This window comes from Cebus imitator, unplaced genomic scaffold (genome assembly GCF_001604975.1).
Source record: "Cebus imitator isolate Cc_AM_T3 unplaced genomic scaffold, Cebus_imitator-1.0 Scaffold18, whole genome shotgun sequence".
In the NCBI taxonomy this organism is placed as follows: domain Eukaryota; kingdom Metazoa; phylum Chordata; class Mammalia; order Primates; family Cebidae; genus Cebus; species Cebus imitator.
The window spans coordinates 11,940,286-11,959,859 of record NW_016107333.1 but is presented as its reverse complement, the minus strand read 5'-3'; the positions used below and the strand labels follow the sequence as shown (position 1 = coordinate 11,959,859).

Sequence of the window (19,574 nt, the reverse complement as noted above, 5' to 3'; positions counted from 1 at the left end):
TTTACCTTCCCTGCTCAGCCCTTGCAGGGAGGTGGGGTGACTCGCTGCAGCCTGGTCAACTTAAGACCATCTGACTGGCAGGCAGCATGGGTTCCACACCCTCCTCTCCTACTCTGCTGTGCTAATCACTGGGTTATATGCAGATGGCAAATGTGTGGCTGCCAGGCTTGGAGGAGGGACTGTGGAGAGGGGTGTGCAGATGAGCAGACACCGAAGAGCGAAAAGACAATTTAAAGGCAGAAAGGGGGAAAACAAGCCTGCTAGGCTTTGGAGTTATGGGTGTGGGGTTCTTTCCAGAGGCGTGAATTTTGTTAAGAGGATGTGATGACTATGATGTCTTCCCTCCCCTAATCAAGTAAGAGTCTTAGAATCACAGGATTCTAAAATCTTGGAATTTTAGACCTATGGAATTCTAGAATCTCAGCCGAATGCAACTCTAGACTCTTAGAACCTCGTCAAGGACTCTAATCCTCCTGGGATTTCGGCATCTTCATGTGCACACGCAGCTCTTCTCGTCCTCCTTCTCTTTGTATAGAATCCTGGCCAGGGAACGACCTGAGAGCTCACCCAGTCCACCCCACCCTGGCTCTGGGCAGGGCGGTTGAGATAGCCAGTGGGGACATTCTTGGGAGTGTTGCACTGGAATCGTTTCTGGCTCCCTTGCTGGACGAGGACTTGCCTGAAGGGTCGGGGGTCTCATATCACTCTCCCCACCGCCACCTTCCGCAGGGACTGAGTTCCTGGCAAAGACAAAGGCACCTGTGTTCCCAGGATCTGTTCTCAGCAGTTCAGGAGCTGGCACAGGCTGCAGGGGTGGGGAGAGTAAAGGGGCGGGGCTTGGCTTCTCTGGGCTCCTCCCAGCCTGGGGTTGGGGTGGGTGGCTGACCAGGCAGCCGCAGGCATGCTCCTGGATATTCAGTGGGATGTCTGCTTCCTCTTACTGCTTCAAAGACCAGACTATGTCCTCTCTCAGGAATCCTGGGAGCCATGGACTGTCCCTGAGGGAGGGCATTGCACTGTACTTTGAAACCCTCCAGGACTCACCCACACTCCTTAATGTGGCCACTTTTCAGGCACTGGCTACTAGCCATCCCCTCCCCCGCTCCCTCCCTCCCTCGCTCCTTCCCTCCCTCTCACACAGGTCCAGCCGCAGTGAACTCCCTACTCACTTCGAATCTACTTGACTTCATGCCTCTGAATGTTTGCATGGGCTTGCTTTCCTCTATCTCTTCTTCCTGGTGCAAACTCTTGTTCATCCGTGGACTGCAAGCTCTCACTCAATTGTAAGCACCATGAAAGAAAAGGTTGAGCTTATTTAATACTTTATTTCCCCCAGTCTACAACATTTGGCACAGAGTAGGTATTGAACCAATGTTTACTGACTGACTGACTGATGTATGCTTCAAAGTCAGCTCATTTTCACTCTAAAGCCTCAATTCTCCAACCCCCCCTAGATATTTCCCTGGGGCCCACACCATGCCGAGAGTACCTTTGGTTGTGAGTGCTTGCCTACTTTGTCTTCTTCACCAGACAGGGAACTTCTTGAAGCTGGAACCGTGTCTGATTAATCCTTTTACCTGTAGCATCCAGTTCAGGCCCTGGCATCCAGCAGCGTGGGGTGCAGCAAATGTGGGGCCCTTGCCAGCAGCCTGGCTTGGTGACTTGAAATCCCCTGTCGGTCCCAACTGCATGCGCCAGTCCAAGCTGTTGGCAACATCTGCCTCAGAGTCTCATTTGCAATTACACGTTCTCAGGCTCTTGCCACTTAATATTTAATAACCAGGCGGCTGGCCTTCTCTGGCAGCCACTTAAGTCCCTGATTGCCTCTTGTCTGAACTTGGCCCCAAGTGAGGCAGGGGCTGCTTTGAGGTTAAGTGTAAAGTCTGTGTCCCGAGTCGGGGGCTAGCATAAGCCAGACCCTTGGGGATGGAGGAAGGAATGCCTGCTGGCTTGAGGCTCCTGGGTGACCTTACCAGGCAAAAGGCTGGTTGGGCATTTGCTCCAACTGGCTCCACCTTGCCTCCCCTGCCATGTAGGTCTAAGGCCACTGCTGGCCTCATAGCAGGGGAGGAGGAAGAGAGGAAAATTGTTCATGAGAGGGTCCCTGACTCACATCCGATTAGTCCAGGAGGAAGAAAGGGGGATTCCGCCTGGGCTGTGTCCCAGCAGGAAAGGTGGTTCTGTCCTGTGCGGCTTGGCCACCAGGAGCCAGGGCAGTCCCTGTGTGGGCCTGTGGCGCCACGGAGTTGGGCTCTGGCAGCTGTGCCAGCCTCTCCTGGCACAAGGCTGGGGAGTCTTTCCAAGTTGGCTGTGGAAGGAGATGAGGCAATGGTGATGACCTGACCCTAGGGATGGCCAACCCTGGGAAACCCTGCAGGCCCAGGGAGGTGTGTCCTCTGCAGAACTGCTGTGGTGAGAGGGTGGAGAGAGGCCAAGTGGCGTGCGAAGGTCACGGGAGGCTTCAGGAAGGTAACAGCAAGCACAGCGGCTCGGAGGCTGGACTCTGCTACCGAAGCCCTGAGGTCCAGAGAAGGACTCCCACCTGGAATCTCAGACTTTGGATCCCAGAGGGCATTTTACAGGGTCAAGAGACTGGCTTTCCAGGTCCCACTCTGCCCCTAACAAGCCCAGTGACCTGGGGCAAGTCATCCAGATTATACTGTCACCGCACGTGTTGGGCAGCACGACGGCCTTGGGGTCCTTCCTGCTTGGAGTCCTCTGTTCTCCCCTCAGAGCTCATTTGGCCAGCCCAGGAATCTGAGACCAGAAATGCTGCTCCGTTGGTCTGCAGGGCTGGTCCCTTTAGAAGGTGGTGCCTAGTATAGAACACGATGCTTTCCCAATCGGCAGTGTTTACAGCACTTACTGTGTGCAAGGGGCCGTGCTCAATACGCCAGCTGCCAGCATACTCAGTCTCGGTCATCTGTGCCATCCTGGTCCTTTCCCTTTCCCTCTCCTGCTCATCATCCTCATGCCCTGTGACAGTATCTTTAAGACCCAGCCCAGCCCTGGCCCACAGTCTCATCCCACCTTCCCCTGCACTACCCCCTTAGACCACCATCTACCAGCCTCCTTTCAGCTCCCCTGCACCACCTTGGCCCCTGCAATCCATCCCCCACCAGCAGCCAGGAGGCCTTTGAACCATGGAAATCGGATCACGTCCTTCTTCTGCTCCGAACCTTCAGGGGCTGCCATGGCGCTTCCAGTCAAACTGAACCCTACAGCCACGCGGCTCTACTCGGCCAGTGCCTCCCTCTTCTCCGTCCTGAGGTTGTCTCGTCTTTGCTGCCCACTCCGCTTCAGCCACACTGGCCTCCTTCCTCTCCTCGGACGTGCCCCTCGAGTCCAACCTTGGCCCTTCAAGGCTATCGATGTCACCTGTGCTTTAGTTCAAATGCCACCTCTAGAGTATCCTTCCTTCAGTCTCTAAAAGACCCCTCTTCCTTATACCCCCACCTTGTTATCCTATTTTCAAATTTTATAGCACTTGTCACTTTCTCATGGTTCTCTTATTTATTTATGCGCACTCTCCCCCACCTGGAATGCAAACTTCATCAGAACCAGGCTTAGTGCCTGCTGTTCCCTGCTGGCCCCCAGTGCCTAGAAGGCTCCTGACACGTGGCAGGGACTCTATGGGATTTGTCAGAGGAGTGATGACATGGCCTTGAGGGATGAGATGGAGTAGTAGTATCTCATTTAATAGAAAGCCCAGCGATGCTAGGTGCCTGTGCAACTTACCAGACTTGTAAAGGGTGGAGTTGGGATTCAAACCCCCGACTGTAGGGAGCCCCAGCATCTGCGCTTTTATTCAGGGGGCTGAATACTGTGGCCATGGTCAGAGCCTCTGAGTCCCAGGAACTCAGAGTTCAATCAGGGGTGAGGGACGGGGAGGCACTGGCACTGGCGGTGTCTGGCATGTGCTTCTTGATTTTGCCCCCATCTGGGATCCTACCTTAAGGTCTAGAATGAGGCCCAGACTTGCCCTCACCCCTCTGCCCAAAGGCCACCCCTGCAGCTCCTGTCGAGGCTCCTGAGCCCCCTGCTGGCTTAGCTGTGGGTCAGTGAGCTCATCCTCTGCCCACCCTGCGGGTTTCCAACGCTCCCTCCCTCTGCCGCAGTCGTTGCTACACAAGTTAATGGAATAACAAGACACTTTACCCATTATCTGATGCAAATACCTTTCCTCGCCAGCACCAGCTCTACAGCTCAGATCTTCCTGTAACACAGCCCAAAGGCCTCCCGCTCCAGGCTCCAGAGGAGGAGGCCTGGGCACCAGCCAGGCACATACAACCCCCTAGCTCGAGCCCTGGAAGGAGGAGTTAGCGATGTTCTGCTGAGCGAATACGGGGTCGTGGCACCAATCTTAGCACGTTTCACCGGTGACTGTATATTGAGGCCCACTGTGCACAGGCAGTTTGCATATTTCACCTTCACATGGTTACATACAATTCTGATCCTCATTGGGCAGTAGTGGGGATGAAAGGCACATCCAAGTCTGCGTAGCCCTCAAGTGGTGGATCCAGGTGGGTTTCATACCCACACCCCTGACTTGACCCTCTTCTTAACCACTTCCCAAGAACTTTGAGTGGTCCCATTTAGACCCAATTTCTCTAATTGCTCCATAGTAGGAGTTCTATTTACAGACAAAGAAGATGAAGGGGGTGGTAGTTTGCTCAGCCACATGATAGTAAGTGGGACTCTATGCCCAGGAAGGTGGATGTGTGAATGTGGGGATGTGGCTGGGACAGGAGAGCTCCCAAAGCTTGCCCCCTGGGAAGCTCTGTCCTGAGACCCACCCCCCCACCCCGGCACCAAAACATACCTGGCCTAGTTCACATTTAGTGCTACAGGCGTGTACAGGGCACCCAACAGTCATGTACAGGGCATGTAAGCAGGCATGTGCTGGGCACCTAGCAGGTGCTGGGGTCACCCAGATCAAGGTGGACCTCCCCCAAACCATTGCATGAATCTCAGAGAATGGTAGGACAGATGGCCCCTCCCTGCCCACCTGTTGAGGATGTGAAGTTCTCCCCCACCCCAATGTGGCTGTCACACGCCATTTCTCTGAACACACCTCTATAACGTTGTGTACCCACTTCCCTCTTCCAAGAGCAGCATTCTCAACACATACCCAGAAAACTCCTACTCATCCATCAAAGCCCGTCTCTCAAGGGCGCCCCCTCTAAGAAGGCTTTTCTAACCAACTTCCTTTTTTTGGGTTAAAAGTCCCTTTCCTGTGCTTCCCAAGCACTTGCAGGCCCCTTCCTTGGGGCACATGCCTATGAATTTCATAACCTGTGTTTGCGTCTTCCTTTCACACTAGACTGTGGGCTCCAGGATGGAGTTGGTTGGAAGCAGTCAGATAGTACGCTCTGGAGCCTCCACCTGAGTTCTAATCCTAGCTCTGCCATTTTCAAGCGATGCACTGTTGTGCAAGGGAACTTAAGCTCCCTGTGCCTCAGTTTTCTCCTCTCTAAAATGGGGAGGATAATACTGTGACTTCTTCTATAGAGTTGTGCTGAGGATGAAATGGGAATGAAGCACCTAAAAGAGGACCTAGCACACAGTAAATGACCAACCGACAGCCATTTTTATTGTCGCCTCTGGGTCCCACAGAGCGGCTCTTCTCAGGTCTATTCTCCTGACAGGTAAGGTGCCAGTTCCGTCTAGGTCAGAATCGTGCATCAGCCAGAGGTTCTCAAACTCCTGTGTGCTTCAGAATCCAGTAGCGTCATGTGAAAAATGCAGGTTAGCCAGTCACCACAGGTCTGAATGGGCCTGGGAATGGGCTTTCTAGAAAGCTCCCTGCATCCCATTCTGACGCAGGTAGTTTACAGCAGGACTCAGACCCACTGCTCTCGGGATCACCAATGAGACTTTGTCATGGGAGCGAGACTCCTGGTGACCAGCTCCTCCTCATCGCTATCAAGGGAGGTTTAGGAGGTAGCACAGTAGTTAAGGCCTTGCCAGGAGACCTGGGTTCAAATCCTGGCTTCCCTCTTCTGGGCAAATGGCTTCCCGTCATTTCCTTTTCTGAGACGTGGTGGTCCCACAGGTCCCTTCTCCCTGTCTGAGGGTTGGATGAATGCTTATCCAGAGTGGACCTGAGACACGTTGCACACCCAGCGAGCAGGGGTGGCCACCACCTTCACCCTGCAGCAGTTCGTCTTCTGAGGCTTTGTCCCTGAGTGTTTTATTTTCTGTTGATAGATTCTGGCTCATGTTCGTGGGCCTGCCCTGCATACAAATGCCAAGAGGACTGGCCCGCCCCTGGGATCTGTCCTCGCCTGTCCTCGCCAAGCACCCAGCTGCGAGTTCCCAGCAGGGCTCGGAAGTCCCGGGTCCTCCTGTGAAGCTGGGACCACCATGCTGGTCCAGCCTCCTTGGTTGTGGTCGTGGCCAGAAGCAGTCAGACTGCTGGCCCCTTTGAGAGCGGGCGTCCCTGGGAGAGTGGCCGCCGGGAGGTCTTCGGGGAAATTGGGCGCCACCAGGACAATTGGTCGCTGTTTGGGGGAGTGAGGTTGGCAGGCCCTTGGCCCTCAGCACTGAGCCTCTGCCAGGCCCCTGCCAAGCCTGCGGCCGGTTTCCCACTGCCTGCCAGTTTCAGGGCCATTCGGGGAGGGGGCCCAGGGGAATTCATTGCTCCTGTCTTCAGCATATTTGCTGGGGTCCAGGAAGCCTGGGCAGTGTCCATTCTCAGAAAGCAGGTCAGGACAGCCACAGACATGCTCTGATGATGCCCACTGTCTACCAGGCTAGGGGCGGGATACTTAGAACCAGCCTTCCAGATGCCTTAGAGACCCCTCCAATGGGCTGCCAGGGGCCTCACAGGCCATGGCAATGCAGAAGACCTGGCTGGCTTGAGCCCTGGGTGCATGTTAACTCTGGGTGGCCCTAGTCAAGTGCCTTGGCTGGTGAAACAACTGAACAAAGCCTCTCCCCCCCTGCAACTTACATTCTCATGAGGGGAGGTGGGAGTCAAAGCTGTGACAGCGCAGGGGAGAAAAATCAAGTGGGAGGTGGGGGATGGACACAGGGTGGTGGTGCAGGGGTGATTTCTTCCGAGAGTCAGGGAGGGGTCTCTGAAAAGGTGACATATGAGCAGAGACAGGCAGCTATGTGGAGGAAGAGTGTTCAGGCAGAAGGAACAGCATGTGCAAAGCTACTGAGCAGGGACAGGGCCTGTCGTGTTTGAGAAAGAAGGCTGGGAGGCTGGTGTGGCTGGAGCAGAGGGAGGGAGAGGGAGAGGGGAGGCAAGGAGGCCTAAGCAGAGAAACTCCTCACCACCACAAATGTCCTCATCTCACAGACAGGAAACTGAGCCCAGAGAGGTTAGGCAACTTGCCTGAGGCCACGCACCTGCTCAGTGGAGGCACCTGGCTGGACACCCACTGTAATATCGGAGCCGCTTAGCACCATGTGACTAACGTGCTCTATTGTAGAGCACGAGTGGCGCCTTGTCCTCGGACACCTGGGGTCACTGAGTGCTAGCTGTTTCCCTTCTAACCGTAAGCCCATTTGGCAGGGCTGTGTGCTGGGCACCCAGGAGCCGGGCCATCTTTACTGACCTTCCTGAGATCTGGAGTCTGACAGGCCTGGGTTCGAATCCCTCTTCTGCACTCACTCATCACTGGGCTTTTCCAGGCCTTGGTTCACTTCTCTGTAAAATGGGGCTAATGCTGCCTGCCTCAGTGGCCTGGCAGGAAGTGAAAGAGCTCGGGATAATTAGAAAACATCTGCTGTCTTCAGACCCCCTTACCCAGGCCTCTAAAGCTGTGGTTCTCAAACCTCACAGGGTCCTTCCTGGGAAGAAACAGGCCTCCCCAGAAGTGCTGGGTCTGCATGCCTGGGGCCTTTAAACAGGGGATTCTGATGCGAGGGGCTGGGGACCACCACTGCGGCAGGGTTTCTGCAAACCTTGTACAAATGGGAGATGTTGGCATCCCCACTGTCCCCTGCCAGGGCCCTCGCTGCTTTTCCTTTGTGGCATCCATCACACTTGTAATTACTTGTTTAGCATCTGTCCGCTTCTCTGGGCTGCGTGCGCTGGCCTCGTTCATGGCCGGGTCCCCAGCACTGAGCAGCCTGCCTGGGGCGTAATAAGTGTGTGCTGGGAAAACAAACAAACAGACGCCTGACCGGTGGAATAAATGCACGGATGCTCTTCGGAGCAGCTGGACCCAGTGTTCCCACGAGGGCCGGGTTCTGACACAGGCTCTGCGGCCACACACTTCTTGTGTGACCTTGGGCAAGTCACTGCGTTCTCTGAAAAATTATATTGATTACTGAGGAGGAGTCAGGTGCGGAGGATCCCTGAGAGCTCCGGAAGAACTTGTTGGAAGTGCTTCTTCGAAGAAGAAACTGTATGAGCAAAGGTAAGGAGGCAGGAAAGCACACAGCTTGTTCAGGGCACGGCCAGATGGCCAGGGGGTCCGATGCTCTTTGTGCACCATGGCGTGCATGTCTGTGCAGGGGGGAGTGTGGGATGTGTGTTTATATTGCTTTGTGTGTGTGAGTTTGAGAGTGTGTATGTGTGTGATGGGCTACTGTGTGTTGTGAAGAGTGTGTCAGAAGTTAAAGCACAGGAGGGTAAGGATCTTACTTGATGTCCCTGGGGTGGGTGGCACGTAGTAGCCACCCCCTCATACAGCCCGTGCCCTTATCCTCTGCTTCCCTGGTCCCAGGATGTACCAGGCGCTGATCCAGGCACTGGGGTTCCAGCAGCTCCAATGGCAAACAGAATCCCTGCCTTCACAGGGACTGCTGTTGCAAATATAAAGGGGTGACATTAGGAACAAGGGCACAGTTGGCCCTGGGGGCCTCGAAGGTCAGGCTGTGGAGCTTAGACTTAGGCCTGGAGGCACAGGGAACCATGGGAGGGAACTTGGAGGGGAGGTGTCCTGGGAGACATTGAGGAAGGGAATCGCACCATCAGATAAGTTCTGCAGCTGCAGAGCATTGGGCGCTACTGATGGAGTAATCAGGAGACATTGTACTCACTTCTTCCCTTCCTAGAAGCGCAACCAGGGTGAGGCGGGCGTATGGGCAACTTAGCTCAGTAGCTAGTGTGTGTGTGTGCGGCGTGTGTGTGCATATGTGGTGTGTGTGTGTGTGTGTGTGTGCTGTAGAGTGACTCAGAGTGGACCCTGCACCTCTGCGAGAGGGAATTCTATCATGGAAATCGTTTGATGGTCCTCGGAGGCACGGGGTCATGCAGCAAGCCGGCACTAGAATATTTCGAGCTCGCAGTAATGAAAGCAAACGGCAATTTGGCGAGTCTTCAGGCTTGAAAGCCGCAGGGCAGCGTTCAGTCATCAGCGGCCGTTATCACCCACTGATAATGGGGGCTGCTGCTCTGGGCCCGGTGAGGGAGAGGAGGGCTCAGAGAGGTTAAGTGACTTGCCCAGCATCATATGGCGGGTAATGGGAGGGCAAAGTCCAAGGTGCAGAGTTTGGCCTTTCCCCCTCCCCCAAGGCCAGGCCGCTCCCCAGAATGGATCATCTCTGAGCGTTTCCTGAGCACTGGTTTCCATAGCAGCAGGGCCATTCCTGCACAATGGATCCCCATCTTTCCCCGGCTTTGTTGCTGTGGGGGCTGCAGGAGTGGGGATGCTTGGTCTTGGGGACTGCTGGGGTACGCACAGGAAGGGGCTGGACAGGCCATTTGGATGGTCTTGGGGCTTTACAGAAGGGCTACACTTATTCAATGTCTTCCATTTCGGCTCTGGAGTTGGTTCTACTTCCAGGTAGACGGTAGGGAGAGACAGGAGAGAGAATGAAACAGGAAGACCACCAGAAACACAGAATGGGAAGGCCAGAGACGAAATAACTGTTTGAAAGCCAAGACAGAAATAAGAGGTTTGCTTTCCAGACAAATTATTTCATTTCGCCTTTATGACCTTGGGAGGTAGGTTCTATTTACTCCCATTTGACAGGTGAGGAAGCTGAGGGCAAATGTAGTGTTTCTCAAAGCATAGTTCAAGAGCCAGCCCAGGAGGTCACAGGGTGAAAGGTTGCGGAGGAGAGGACAGTGGTTCAAACGCAGATTCTCTCACCCCACCCTGGGCCTGCAGAATCAGATTCTCTGCAGTGGAACCAGGACTCTGCAACCAGTTCCCTGGGAGAATTTTCTACAAAGTTTGAGGGCATCCGCTGTTGGGAGAGTTGCCCCGTGCTCTGCCCAAGTTTATGCAGCACAGAAACTCAGAGCCAGGATTTAGGACCCAGAAGGGAACAAGATAGAGAGGAAAGTGACAAAGAGAAGCTTTTCAAAGCAAGACAGATATGCCTCAGAAGAGATGGTAGAGAGCAAGAGAGAGAAATAAGACAGAAAGAGACACATGGGCATAAGTCCTCCCAGCTAAGAGAGGGAGGAACCTGGTAGGACTAGCATGCACTTTTGTTGGGATTGCCGGTCACTAAACACAGCCCTCACTTAATCCTCACAGCATTCTGATGAGGTAGGTCCTATTGCTCCCATTTTCTGGAGGAGGAAACTGAGGCAAGGAGAAAAAAGGGGAAGAGGCCGCTTTGACCCCTGGTGGCCTGGCTTTGGAAGGGGTCACAGCTTTAACCACAGGCCGGGCTGCTCCCTAAGTAGAAAGCTCAGGGACTCAGACATAGACTCCAATTTTGTTTTGTCTCCATCACCCTACCTGTGTGACTCTGGGGACCTTTCTGTGCCTCAGTTTCCTCATCTCCAAAATTGTGATAACAATCCCTGTCTCAAAGAGTTCCTGCGGGGTCTTGTCTGAGATGGTACAAGAGCACAGAGCAGTACCTAGTGCTAGAAGTGTAACTTTCTGAGCTGGGGCAAAGGACGGTGTTTTAGTCCATGTTGTGCTGCTATAACAGAATACCGCAGACTGGGTAATTTATAATGAATGGAAATGTATTTGCCTTATGATTCTAGAGAGTGGGAAGTCCAAGAGTATGGGGCTGGCCTCTGGAGAGGGCCCTTGTGTTGCATTACCCATGGTGGAAGGCAAAAGGATAAGAGATTGTGCAAGAGAGAGCAAGAGGGAAGGGGGCTGAGTGCATCCTTTTACCGAGAACCCAATCCCGTGATGACCAACCCACTCCTGTGATAATGGCCTTACTCATCCCTTAAAGGTCTTACATCTCACCACTCTTGCACTGGGGATTACACGTCCAGAATGTAAACTTTGGGGGACACATTCAAATCTTAGCAGAGGGGAAGAGGCTTCCAGTGGGTCTTACTCTCCTCTGAGTCTAGAGCAAACCTACCAAACACAGAATCATTGATGACACAGAGACAATGACCCGACTCATGGCCCTGTCTGCCACTCTAAGCCATTGGGCTCCTGTGAGCCTCACCAGAGTATATCGGGAAGCCCCAACCTGTGACTCACGAGAGCTCACTCCTGAGTCTTCTCTGCCAGATGCTACGGTGGCTCTGGTGGGCACTATTCTGTGGACCATTATGTCCACTGTGCACCTGCCAGATAGCCTCTGGGTGTGTTGGTATCATCCCTTCACCCTGTGACTGAGGCGCAGGAGCCCTGGGGATGCCCCACTCACCCTTCCAGGGAGGAATGAGTCCTCCCATTTTACAGATGAGGTAACAGAGGCTCAAAGAGGTAAAGTGATGGACCATGAAACACACATCCGGAAAATGGCACGATCAGCGCACACACACACACACACACACACAGACACACACACACAGACACACACACACACAGACACAGACACACACACAGACACACACCCCTCTGGCTGTGCTCTGCTTGCCTCCAACAAGCATTTATTGAGCCCCTGGTGTATACTGGGCATTTGTGATACTTGTGAACACAGTCATTATCTACATCTCTCACAGGCTGGGGGCAGCATAAGAGGAAGGAGGTCCTCCTATATGCTGTGATGGGTGCTGCAGCGACAGCTGACATTTACGCAACATGCCAGGCACATACCCAAGGAAGTTCCATGTATGGCCCCATCACCCCATGCCACAGCCCTGTGGTCACGTGGTGAGCATAGCTTGGGCGGTGATGAGCAGCCAGCCTTGATCCAGCCCTGTTCTCAAACGTGGGTGGTCTTGGGTTGACTGGGAGGAGGTTGGGAAACAAGCCTCATGACCACTGAGCCTTTCTTCGGTGGTGAGAGGCAGCGTGAGCTTTGTGTCTTTGCTCTCGGGGCGGTACTGTGCTGCGGTTTACACAACTGAATCTTCAGATTTCACTTACTACCTGGGGGGGGGTGGGGTTAATAGTCTGTTATTACCTCCTTTTTGCAGATGAAGAAAACTGAGATTCGGAGATTCTAAGTAGGGAACATTTGAACCGGGCACTTGAATGCCAATGCCTGTCCCCTAACACCTCTCTGTTCTCTGGGAAGGGAGGGGTGAGGCAGGTCACGGGCTCTGGGCTGGCTCCCTGAAGGGGGAGGTGCGGGCTAGACTAAGACTTGGACAAGCAGGCGGGCACCGATGGAGGGGTGTGGAGAGGGGTGGCAGCCTGGGCAGGGCTTAGTGGGTGGGGCCCAGCGGGGGTGGAGGGTGGGAGCAGGGCCCTCTGTGAGTAAAATCAAAGTGAGGTCACGCCCCCTCCTGCACTCAGAAGACTCCTGTGGCTCCACATGGCGTGTGGAGGAAAAGCCAAGTCCTGACAACGGCCTGCAAGGCCCTGCCCTGGCTGACCCTGGCTACTCCTCTGACCTCACGGCCAGTCTAGTTCCCCCTGGCACACTGAGCTCAGGCCATGCATTCATGGGGCACGTCAGGCACGTTCACAGCCCTTCTGCCTGCAAGGCTCTCCTCAGAGATATCCAGAGGGCACCCTCACCTTGCCAAGTCTTTTCATAGACAGGCCTTCCCTGACCATCTTATTTAAAATTGCAACACCATCCGCCTTTCCACACCCTTGCCTCTCACACTCTCTGTTCTCCTTTCTTGCTTTAATTGCTACTTTTTCACAGCACTTAGCACCGTGTGACATGCTATGTATTTTACTTGCTTATTTGTTTAGTGCCTGGCAGTCCCTATGATGATGTCAGCTTTAACTGACATTTTGTCCATTTTATTCACTGCTATATCTGCTATATCTCCAGAGCCTAGAATAATGCCTGACACATAGTAGGTGCTCAATAAAATAAATGGTTGCATAAATAAAAATACCAACGATGACCCTGTTTCAACATCATCCCCCTGCACTTTTCCAGTTTTGGAAATTGAGGCTCAGAGAAGGCAAGGAGCTTATCCACGGTCACGTAGCCAGTAGAGGGGAAGGGTGGGTGTCCAGCCACCCTCAGGAAAGAAGGACTTACTGCCCAGCTGTTGGTGGTGCAGCAGACAAAGTCCCTGTTGGAGACTGCCCAGTTAAGGAGAGCAGCCGTGCCTGAGGTCATGTCCCCTCACTGGGCAGCTCATATCTGATGACCGATCCATGCAGGGTCTAAAGGCCCAGCCCAAGCCACTGACCATAGCCCTAGACTTTGGTGGCAGAGGAGAGAGAAGCACAGCTCAGTTAGAGCTGACAGCCCTAGGCAGAATGTTTTAGATTCCACATAAGATGAATTATGTCTCCTCACACCTGCACCAAATTCATGTGTCGAAGCCCCAACCCCCAACACCTTAGAATGTGACTGTATTTGAAGATAGGGTCTTTAAAGAGGTAATTAAGTTAAATGGGGTCATTGAGGGTGGATCTTAATCCAATATGACTGATGTCCTTACAAGAAGAGGAGATTAGGACGCATACACACGCAGAGGGATGACCAGGTAAAGACACAGAAAGAAACAGCCAAGGAGAGAGGCCTCAGAGCAAACCAGCCCTGCTGACACCTTGATCTTGAACTTCTAGCCCCCAGAATTGTGAGACAATAAACTTCTGTTGTTGAAGCACCAGAATATCCTATGGCTCCGCGTTGTGTGCAGAGGAAAGGCAGAAGTCTTAGAGCGGCTGGTGATGCCTGGCCCGCTCTTCTCTCTCTGGACCTAAAGTTCCCCAAGACGCGGGTCCTTATCTGTCTTCTATACTGTGTCTCCGGTATCTAGTGTCGTGCAAGTGCTCAGTAAGTGTTGATTGATTGGATTTGCAAAATCACCAGATGCACAAAGTCATTGTGAGGCTTAAGTGAGGTTCTAATTATGAAGCGTCATGGCACAAAACAACAGAAATTTATTGTCTCACAATTCTGGGGGCTAGAAGTCCATGATCAAGGTGTCAGCGGGGTTGACTTCTTCTGAAGAACCAGTACCACAGCCAACTATGACACTTTGTTTTATTTTTACTTTTAGTTTGAGATGGAGTCTCACTCTGTTTCCCAGGCTGGAGTGCAGTGGCACAATCTTGGCTCACTGCAGCCTCTGCCTCCTGGGTTCAAGTGACTCTCCTGCCTCAGCCTCCTGAGTATCTGAGATTACAGGTACCCATCACCACACCCTGCTAACTTTTGTATTTTTAGTAGAGACAGAGTTTCACTATGTTGGCCAGGCTAGTCTCAAATTCCTGACCTCGGGTGACCCGCCCTCCCAAAGTGCTGGGATTATGGGTGTGAGCCACCGTGGCTGGCCATGTGTGATACTTTGTTATGGTGGCACTAGCAAATTAATCCAGTGCATTAGCCCATCCAGTCCTTACAAGATCTGCGTAGTAAATCTAATAATTACCCCATCCTGCAGATGAGGAAAAGGCTCAGAGAGGGGCAGTGACTACCCCGAGTTGACACAGTTCAGCTGTTCTGACCTGCCGGGCCAACGTGGTGAAACCCCATCTCTACTAAAAAAATGCAAAAACTAGCTGGGTGTGGTGGTGTGCAATCCCAGCTACTTGGGAGGCTGAGGCAGGAGAATTGCTTGAACCTGGTAGGTAGAGGTTGCAGCGAGCTATCATACCACTGCACTTCAGCCTGGGCACAGAGCGAGACTCTGTCTCAAAAAAGAAAGAAAGAAAGAAACATACTTCATTAGTTGTCAAAGCGAGGTCATCGTCCTAACAATCTTCTAGTGTGTTACTATTATTATCCCATTTTACAGATGAGAAAACTGAGGCCCAGATAAGCTGAGTCATCCAAAGTTTCACAGCTGCTGTGTGAACAGAGCCAGGATTTGAACCCAGGCATTCTTCCTCCAGAGCCCAAGCTGTTAACTGCTACATTAAGCTGCTTGGACATAACTGCACTCGCCCCCATTCCCACCCCAGGTATGGAGTTTGGACATTATCCTAGGAGTCTTGGGCTAAATACCTGGAGCTTGTCTATAGTCAGTAGAATGGGGTGCAAGGAGTTAAGCTTTCCTGAGATGAGATTTCAGACCGTGAAAGGGATGCTTTACCCTAGAGGCACACCAGGCATCCCACACCCACCTCCACACAAGGCAGGGGTGAGAAGTCTGCTCTCACAGCCAGAGCCTTTGAAATGTTATTTCCTGAAGTGTTGCCTCACCCCTACTGCAGCCCAAAGCCTCGGTGACTGGGGCTCCCTCCGGGAAGCAGCTGGCCCCCATCTTTCCTCCTGCATAGAGCCTGGGACCAGCCGGGGACCAGAGATAACTTAGCTCTCTGTAGGGTCTGAGGCAGAATAAGTCCTGGCTAAAATCTGCCCTCCCTCGGAAAGCCTTACCCAGCCCACATGCACATTGCTTTAGCTTGTTTCTACTGTATTTGCTGAGGACCTCCTGTGTCCATGATGCTTCACAATCAGAATCTCGCCTAAGACTCACGACAACTTTGTGCAGCCGGTCATTTTGCAAACCCAATCAATCAATACTTCCTGAGCACTTGCTATGTTCCTGACACTAAACTAGATACCAGGGACACAGTACAGAGGATGGAGACAGATAAGGACCCATCTCTTGGGGAATTTACCATCTAAAGAGAGAAGCCAGCCAGACGAGGAGAGAGGCAATCGTGGGCACTGCAGGATAACGGGAAGCACAGGGGTCTTTGCAAGCGCAGAACAGGGGCTCAGTAAATATTTGTGGTTGAATGGAAAGCCCGCAGGATAATGGCTCTCAGGTAGCTCTCCAGCATGCCAGCCTATTGTGTTAGTTAGGGCAGGATAACTGCTGTTACCGGAAACCCCCAAATCTCAAAGACTTACAATCTGTTTGTCACTCAGGTCACAGTCTGGTGTAGGTCAACTCCTCATGGTCACTCAGAGACCCAGGCTTTTCCATCCAGGAAAGGAGGTCTTGGTTTCTTTTGTGATCTTCTGCCTCCCCCAGCAGAGGAGAGGAAAAGGCAGAGTGTGGAGGACTGGGGGGAGGTTTCATGGGCTGGCCTGGAGGGGACTTATGGCCAACTCACCTGGTCTTGTGTGGGGATGCAGGCAGCGACCTAGGAGTGAAGGAAGGAGCCATGTCATGCCCAGCAGTGTCCCCAGGTGAATTCAATGGAGGAGAGGTGATTTTCCTAAACAAGGAGAGCTGCTTAGGAAGTGGGTATGGATTCTGGGTGACCTCAGTCTTCTAACCGATATATGTTCACTGCAGGATGCTAGTCAGGATTCTTTTAGCTTCAGCTGACAAAAACCCAACTCAAACTACTCAAGGAGAAGAGGGAATGTATTGGCTCTGCTCTAGGAAGGTGGCTTCAGGAATGGCTGGATACAGGAACTCAACAGGGTCCTCTTTTCTCGTTGGCTTTAGCCTCCAGGCAGCCTCTGAACGTGTAGTAGGGAAGCCAGCCACCAGCAGTGTACCCAAACATGTTCACAACAAGGCCAGCGAGCCCGGTAGGAGGGAGGGAGCATATATATCACATATCTATGTACATAGATCGTATGCATGTCATGTATCATATATCCTCTCTACATATCTCATATCCATGTATAGATCATATATGTCATCTGTTGTATATCCTGCATATTACATATATGCCATATATCCTATATACACACCACATATCCATGTCATATATATCATATATATGTCATATGCCTATGTATATTATATATCCATAAATATCCCAAATACTCATCCCAGAAAATCACTTTGGTCCTCAATGGGACCCATGACCACTCTTGTTTTTGTGATCTTGATGGAAACCCCAAGTTCACACAGTATGGAGGAGGGACCATTTTACCAAAAAGGGACTCAGAGAAACAATATCAGCAAGTTTACTACAGCAGATGTTTCTAGATCTTTCCAAGAACATTGGACCTGACACACAGTCCCAGATGTCAAAAGGGATAGGAAGCTGGAGAAAAATAGGTGGCTCATCTCTTTGTTTACAGCCAGTTTCTAGAGCCAGGTGTGGACCACGTGATTTTTATGGCATCAGCACATAACTTTGGTTTCTCCCTCACTTAAGTTCAGAAGCAGCAGGAGACCCAGGAGTCAAGAGGTGAAAACAAAATGTCAGCTTATTGCAGATAAAGCTGTTTAGAGAACGTGGCTTGGGCATGCAGGCAAATGGAAGTGCCAGCACTGATCCTCAGCATTGGACAGCCTTACCTTTGCAGTCACAGGTAGATGGATAAGCACAGATCTCTCCTGTCTCACTCCTGGGGCAGAGCATATCTTCACAGGTAGCTGACCCCAGGCTGAGAGAGGGCTCACCTCTTCATGCTCACCAATAATTCAGTCTAGGTTTGTTGCTCTGATGGAGGTCATCCCCACCCCCAGCCCCTTTTCAAATGTGTACCACAGTAGGGGATGAGGCCAGGACCTGAGAGACCTGGCTGCCTTGTGGGTAGGCCCGGGAAAATACAAGCAAATAGCCTCTCCTGCCCAGGAGCTCCTGTTTCCTGAGGAAACAGATGGGAATTTGTGATGGGCAGAGAGTCAGAGAAAAAAGCATTCTTGTTTTTCTTTATTTTTTTCAAATATGACTATTCGAATAATACAATCCACTGTGAAAATTTTAAAAGGAAAAGAAAACCAGGAAAGAATTGTAAAAATGCAAGCCACCTTCAATTCCATCATCTAGTGTTAACTATCATTACATGTTGGTGTATATCCCTCGGGCCTTTGTGAGTGCGTGTGTTTAAACAAAATTAGAATCATGCTCTGTGCATAATTTTTTATCCAGCTCTCTTTAACATTCTATATAAAGCGTTTCAGCATGTCCACGAGGCTGGAGGCAGCACGAGGGCAGGAACCAAGTCTACTTGATGATTGGACTATCCCCGGGGCCTACCATGTGCACCATGCTAAAAACAACATTGCAGAAAAGAGGGATATTCACAGGTAATATTGATTAGGGGACTTCTAGGCATCACCATGCATCCTGAATTACATTCTCACAAGATAATGCAATAGGCATCTCTCTGAATCACATCTTGTAGAAGAGGAAACTGAGGCCAGGGGAGGTGAAGTAGCTCACACAAGGCCACCTGTCCACGTCACATCTCTGCGTGGACACATCCTGTGTGTGCATTTTCCTACTTGACACATTTTCTTCATGCCACATTCCACTTTTAATCAGGGATAGAGGGATGCTCTGTTTGCTTGAGACAGGACTCTATTTGGAAAGAAGGTCTATCTCATTCTGGGCAGGGGGATATGCTGAGGACGGTCACCCAGCCTTTGAGCTCCACTGGGATTCATTTTTTTTTTTTTTCTTGAGGCAAGGTTTTGCTCTGTCATCCAGGCTGGAGTGCAGTGGGGGGATCATAGCTTACTGCAGCCTTTAACTCCTGACCTTGAGTGATCCTTCTCCCTCAGCCTCCTTACAGGCATGAGCCGTGCTGTCGCTGGGATCCTTAAGCAGCCTGGGCACAGGATGGTGATGGGTCTGTCCTCACTTGGGCGCCGTTGCCCATGCCCCGCCTGTTCCAGCTGTGGGTGTCAGTGCATCTGCCTCTCCGCTGGATGTCGGGGTCTCCCAGCATGCCCACTCTCTATCTTCTGGAATTCCACAGAGGCAGGTGCTCTTAATGCCCCACCTGAATCCCCTTGGCCTTTCTTTCTGTTTCAGGACACATGGACCCTGTGTCCAGCTGCTGGCACACAAGTCTCTGCTGGAGGGTTTATCTGGCTGTGGGAGCCTGCTCCGCTCCTAAGCCTACCAGGAAGTGATGCCTCCTGGGAGCAGCTTCCAGCCAGTTACTCTAGGAATTGGCATGGAGATCCTCCAGCCTCCTAACCTGGAAGGGGGCAACTCTGAGGCGTGCTCAATGCCGTCTTGCAGAACTCCCAGCAGGATGGAGCGCCCGAGGCCCATGGTGCTAACTGGCTTTCTAATAAACATTTTCTCAACCGGCTTCCCTTCCCTGTCTCACTTCCCTCTCCCTCCTCCCACATCAGTGCTTCCTGGGGTCACCTCTCAAATAAAATTTGATCCTGGGCTCAGGATTGGCTTCTTAGGGAACCCAAACCAAGACTTGTTTACTCTTTTCTTCACCGCAGCCACCACCCACCTGAATTCCCCACGGGCTCTGTCTGCACTGTCCCCCCTCTAACCCATTGCCACATTTGTCCTCAGAATCATCTTTTATGTTTTGGCCCCCTCCCTATGTAGCTGGTTTCCCCTGGCCTCCAAGCTGAAGTCAACCCAGTATTCAAGGCTCTGTGTGCTTCTCCCTTGCCAACCTCTCCGGAATCTTTTTGAAGTATGACTCTCATCCTATGCTTGGGCCGTACTGATCTCTCTTGTCTGTGTCTGCCTTTGCAC

At 52.1% G+C, this 19,574-nt stretch overlaps 1 protein-coding gene across 4 annotated transcripts in view; it reads left to right on the top strand.

Moving 5' to 3' along the window:
• Positions 1–19,574, top strand: part of LOC108293984 (tyrosine-protein phosphatase non-receptor type substrate 1-like) — a 124,400-nt gene that overhangs the window by 10,697 nt on the left and 94,129 nt on the right. For all 4 annotated transcript variants that reach the window (XM_037733693.1, XM_037733697.1, XM_037733687.1 and 1 more), the window contains one exon: positions 8,291–8,375. In XM_037733693.1, the coding sequence (XP_037589621.1) occupies positions 8,366–8,375 (10 nt within the window). In that variant the 5' untranslated portion in view covers positions 8,291–8,365. The remainder of the gene's footprint in view (positions 1–8,290; positions 8,376–19,574) is intronic.